The 6,033-nt window shown below is 38.5% G+C and overlaps 1 protein-coding gene across 1 annotated transcript in view; it reads right to left on the reverse strand.

Moving 5' to 3' along the window:
• The window catches only part of PAPPA2 (pappalysin 2), a 288,812-nt gene that overhangs the window by 141,982 nt on the left and 140,797 nt on the right, over nucleotides 1–6,033 (reverse strand). The window contains exons 10-11 of the mRNA XM_007454744.1: nucleotides 4,331–4,524; nucleotides 1,671–1,817 (exon numbers count right to left, since the gene is read on the reverse strand). Coding sequence (XP_007454806.1) covers nucleotides 1,671–1,817; nucleotides 4,331–4,524 — 341 coding nt within the window. The remainder of the gene's footprint in view (nucleotides 1–1,670; nucleotides 1,818–4,330; nucleotides 4,525–6,033) is intronic.

The following is a 6,033-nucleotide window of genomic DNA, read 5'->3' on the forward strand; positions in this document are numbered from 1 at the left end:
GAGGACCAAGAATAGCCAATACAATCAGGAAAAAAAGGAACAATAAGTTTTAGGACTTACATTATTTGATTTTAAGACTCATAAAAAATGTACAGTAATTAAGAGTGTAACACTGATGCAAGGATATACAGATCAGTCTGTATACAGATATACAGAACAAGATGTAGAATCTCCACAATAAACAGACCTCCACATACATATTGCCAGTTTATCTGCGACAAAGGTGACACAGTGCAGCAAAGAGGGGAAAAGAAAATTTTAGTTTGAGTAATGGTAGTTCTAGGTCTAGGGAGAAAAAATCTTGATCCCTACCTCACACAATACACAAAAATTCCAATGGATTGTACACCTACGTATAAAATGTAAAACAATAACATTTCTAGAAGATAACATAGGGAAGTATATCTTTGTGGTAGGCAAAGACTATTAAATACAGTACACGACAAGCACTAACCATAAAGAAAAAGGAAGATAATTTGAATTTTAGTAAAATTTAGAACTCTGTTCATCTAAATATACCATTAAGAGTAAAAATAAGTAAGCCACAGAGTGTTGGAAAATATGAAATAACATATAACTGGAACAGGATTTACATTCAGAAAATTGTAAAGAAATCATATAAATTAAGAAGAAAATGACAGACAGTCCAATAGAAAATTGAGCAAAAGACTTTAATATGCCCTTCAGATAAAAAGAAAAAAAAAAAAAAAGAAGAATCTACAAATGACCAATATACTTGTAAAAGTCTCCTAATCTCATTAGCCAACATGTGAATACAAATTGAAACCTCAGGGAGGTACATTTACATACCCAAGAGAATGGCCAAAATGAAGACTTTTAAATATTTTAAATATCAAGTAATGGTGAAAATGTAAAGCGACTGGAATACTCATAGGCCTCTGGTGGGAGTATAAACTAGTACAACCAAGTGGAAAATCATTTGGGATTATCTACTAAAGCTGGTCATCTGCCTAACTATGATCTAGCAGTTCCAAATATACCCAATTGTTTATATACATTCACCAAAAGAAATGTACAGAAGTGTTTATAGCAGAACTATTTGTAATACACAGTACAGAAAAACTAGAAATAAACTATATGTCCATCAATATGGTTAAATAAAGTATGACATATTTATGCACTGGAATTCTACACAGTAATGGAAATGAACTTTTCTGCTAGGTAAAGCAGCACGATGAATCCCACGAATAGAAAGTTGAGTAAGAAAGAATCAGACACAAATAGTACATACTGTAAAGCTTTTTACATAAAATGCAAACAGGCAAAACTAATCTATGGTGGCAGAAGTAAAAATAGTAGATACCTCTGTCATGTAATAAATGAGAGGGGGAATGAGAGAGCTTTTTGGGGGGTGATGTTAATTTTCTGTTTCTTGATCTGTGTGGTGGTTAGAGAGGATGTTTACTTTGTAAAAAAATTATTGATCTGTGCATTTCTGTACTTTTCTATGTGTATATTATACTCTGATAAAATGATTGCTTATAAAGAGAAGTCTAACATTCAAAGAGAGATGAAAATAAATTCAAGATGTAAGAACTTTGAGATGATAAAAGGAAATCTCCTGACAAGCCATTCCAATGCATCATTTATACACACACACATGCACAATCTATCCACAGCCTTCACAAAAATCCATTTGGGCCACTTACTTTGAGCCAAACCTCATCCTCTCTCTCCAGGCTACCTTTTAGCTGCTTACTCCCTTCATCCTGAGGGCTATTTCCACTGGTGACACAGGGAAACCAGCCAGTAAGTGGATGGTGCTCTGGTAAATCTGGACGGTATGATGTGCAAATCTGAAATGCAATTTCAACCAACCATTAAATGTGGAGGGTGAGAGGTAAGTAAAGACAATGAAACTCTCCAGCTTGAAACCAAAGTTTTCCTCTCTTTCTGAATGCCTAATGATCACATTATTGGCAGAAAACTTTTCTCAATGTAGAAGAATGTCTCAGTGCTCTCTGTTAGCCTCAAGATATAACTTTACCAGGGTAGAAGAATACACATGACAACTCACAGCCCACTGATGACCCAAGGATCTTGCTCAACGAATTGTCCTGGCACATTTCAGGCAACTGCTCCTAGGATCAGTTAGGGAAGTCTGTCCAGGATGATGATTAGATCCTTACCAGGCAGGATCCACTGGCCCCAGGAGTGAGGCTACTGAATCAGGGAACCACTAAGCTGGGAAAAGGAACCAGGAAAGAGAAAATCCAGGAAATTTCTCCCACTTCACTGTGGGAAGACAGACAGGCTGGGCTAAAAGCCACTTTAGAGAGCTGTCACTAACTCAGAATCTCCCAGTTTTCTGGGCTTCCTGTCATTGGGCACCAGAACTCTTGAGAAAGATGCCAGAATTAGCTGAAGGAGTGTGGCAGGCACGGCTACTTGCCTATCCATATCCATTCCCCTTTCTTTCTTTTTTTTTTTTCTTTTTTCTTTTCTTTTTTTTAAAAATAAATTTATTTATTTATTTTTGGCTGCATTGGGTCTTCGTTGCTGTGCACTGGCTTTCTCTGGTTGCACCGAGCGGGGCTACTCTTTGTTGTGGTGCGTGGGCTTCTCATGGCGGTGGCTTCTCTTGTTGTGGAGCACGGCCTCTAGGCGCACAGGCTTCAGTAGTTGTGGCACGCAGGCTCTAGAGCGCAGGCTCAGTAGTTGTGGCCCACGGGCTTAGTTGCTCTGCGGCATGTGGGATCTTCCCGGACCAGGGCTCGAACCCGTGTCCCCTGCATTGGCAGGCGGATTCTTAACCACTGCGCCACTAGGGAAGCCTTCCCCTTTCTTTCTTATTAACAAACTCCAATTTTGTTCAAGGTGACAATGTATCAAGTTATAAATGCTCATCTCCTCAGGGTCCCTTACAACTAAGGATGATGAAGTGACCTGGATCTGACCGATGAGATGCTGGTGGAAGCCTATAGTGTCGAAGTTCCCGAAGAGATCCCATTTTCCCAATAAAAAGAGACTCAGCTAGCACGTATCAATATTTCCCTTTGACCTTTCCCCTTCTTCCCACTTGAAATAATGACTTCGTGCCTGGAGGAACAGCAGTCATCTTATGAGCTTGAGGAAGAAAGCTGCAAGCCAAGGACAGAAAGAGGTGAAATCTCAAAGACCCCTGGGTCCTTGATGAGTTCCTTGAACCACAGCACCAACCTTGGCTGGTTCCTCGATCGTCTGGGGGTACCTCCTCAAGGCTAAACTCCAGTAATTCTATCCTGGCCTCATACACCTAGAGAGCTAAATCTTACTTCTGTTGAAAGACTATATTGCTTATTGTTATAATGAATGGAAGAGTTTATCTGGCAATGGAAACATCTAGAATAGTATCCAAAAACTAAAGCCCTTAATCTTCTTTTAGTTATTTAATTATGATTCACAGAAGTCAGTCCTCAGCGTCCTCAGAAGATCTTCTATTTATTTAGGTAGATATTCATGGAAAATTGTATACCTATGGATTTGTTTCTAGTACTGACTCTCAAATTTCTTTAATAATAAGAATTCTTTAAATCAAATTATACTTTGGGGGCTTCGCTGGTGGCGCAGTGGTTGAGAGTCTGCCTGCCGGTGCAGGGGACGCGGGTTCGTGCCCCGGTCCGGGAAGATCCCACGTGCCGTGGAGCGGCTAGGCCCGTGAGCCATGGCCGCTGAGCCTCCGCGTCCGGAGCCTGTGCTCCGCAACGGGAGAGGCCATAACAGTGAGAGGCCTGCGTACCGCAAAAAAAAAAAAAAAAAAAAAATTATACTTTGATCTTTAATACATATTTTAAATTTCATTTGATCCTTGTAATAAATCATTGAGTTAAATGCAAAAGGTATTATTATACCCATTTTACATATGAGAAAATTGGGGCCCAGAGAGGTTAAGTGACATGTCAAATCTCACTTAGTAATAATCATAATAATACTGGTAGATCCAATAGTGTTATCCAGGTATTCTGACTCTTTACTGCTTCTTTTTCTTCTTTTAAAATAAATTTTCCCAAACACAAAGCCCAAGCGTAATTTCTGATATGTGTATTCTAAGACTAATTTTGAGATGCTTTTGTGTAACTTGAAGTCAGCTATTGCATAGTCAAAGGTTCCTAGATGAAAACTAGTGAATGTAAGTGGGGTGAGGGTGAGGGATGAGATTTAATTGCTAATCTAGAAGCTTTTCATTTAACATTATCCTATTTTGAGTGCATTAAGAACTAAATTTGGTGTCAAAGTGAGGAGAAAAAAAATGTATGCTCACATTAAGTATCTGGGGGAATCACTTCACAATTTTGTTTAGCCTTGACTCTATTCTTCTGGCTTAACTTACCATGGAAGGAGGTTCTCCAGTTACCAAGGAAACAGGACACTTCTTCTTATCTTCATGAGAAGAATAAGCTTGGGTAGCCCACTGATCCAGGTATCCTTTGGGAGTATAGAGGCCACAGTCTGTGATGCTGGTTTCCTTCTCAAAAGGTTCACATATCCCATCGCCCTCATATATATAGCACAGGCTTGGCTCCCCTGCCAAGAAAAATTTGTATAACATTTGAAAAAGTGTTTTTATACATGTCATGTAAAAATAATTACCTTTTCTTCTCCAGCCTGCTAAAGAGAAGACTGTAATTACCAACTCGTCTAATGCCCACCCCAAATATAGAGACAACACACACGCGTGCGCGCACGCGCGCGCACGCACACACACACACACACACACACACACACACACACACCCCTCTGAAAAGAAGGATACTTTTTCATGGGGAGAGTGGTAAAATCCATTTATAAAATAAAAAGTATACAAAGCGGGTGGGGTTGGGGGAGAAGGAACAGGGAGAAAAAAAACAGCTGTGGAACCATTGAGCAGGGTACTTAGGGGAAGATGGGGATACAAGAGAAGTAAGTAAAAGAATAAAGGAAATTTAAATAGATGGTAGGATGTATTATGTACTTGAATCCTCTTCACAGTTTTTGAAATATTAAATAAAACATTTGAGGGATTTGTTTCCAATTACATTTTTGCTGCTGTGTTTCTTCAACTAACCATGCAACTTGCTCTGAAATGGACAAATGGGCTCCAGGTTTATAAGGATTACACGTGTATTATTTCTTTTAGTCTTAAAACAACCATGTGAGGTATGTATTTTTTGTTTGTTTCATCAATAGACAAACTGAGTCTCCGTGATTGTGACCGTGACTTGCCAAAGTTCCCTTGACGCAGAAGCAATATCGCTAGGCTCTGAGCCAGGCTTACACAAGGCAGGTTCAGGGGCACTCTCTTACTCCACACTGCCTCAAGCCAAGACAGAAGGACTGTCTTCAAGAGCAAATGTGTGAGTAATGAATATGTGAGAAAAAACGATGGGCTTGTAAAGCAAGCTGTATCCCCTGGACAAGTCCATACTTGCTCATAGGATAACTCCTACTAAGTGAAGAGTCTGTACTAACCATAGATATGTAAGATAGCTTTCTTCAAATGTAAAAAGCTGAGATGCAGTTATAAAGCCATTTATTAAGTACTATTGCATTTTCTACCCACATTAGTAACATAATTCTAATTCCTCATTTCTACTTAAAATAATAGGACATGCAAATAAGATCAAGATTCAGAATAAATCAGCACATAGGTACACACTCAGTAACATCATCACTAAAATTAACTGTTACTATACCATTCTTCTTATTTTAAATTCTTCACAGAAATACCACAAGACTGTTCCAGTAATCTTTCAGCTGCTCATCAATATGTAGTTACTAATTATTATCCTTAATAATTTCAACTCTAAGACCCTTCTGTGGTAAATCTACCTCTACTTGCCAGGAATAAGCCACTATTCCTAGGACTTGGTTCTAAGCCTATTTTGGGTTTTAAACTCCTGCATTCCATTAAAGCCATGGTCTTTCTAAGTTACTCCCCTAAAACCAATATATGTGTATTTGGCATGACTTCTCCATGAGGATTATATATATATATATATATATATATATATATATATATATATATATATATATATATATATATATTTTATATGT

The sequence above is a fragment of the Lipotes vexillifer genome, unplaced genomic scaffold, assembly GCF_000442215.2.
Source record: "Lipotes vexillifer unplaced genomic scaffold, Lipotes_vexillifer_v1.1 scaffold220, whole genome shotgun sequence".
In the NCBI taxonomy this organism is placed as follows: domain Eukaryota; kingdom Metazoa; phylum Chordata; class Mammalia; order Artiodactyla; family Lipotidae; genus Lipotes; species Lipotes vexillifer.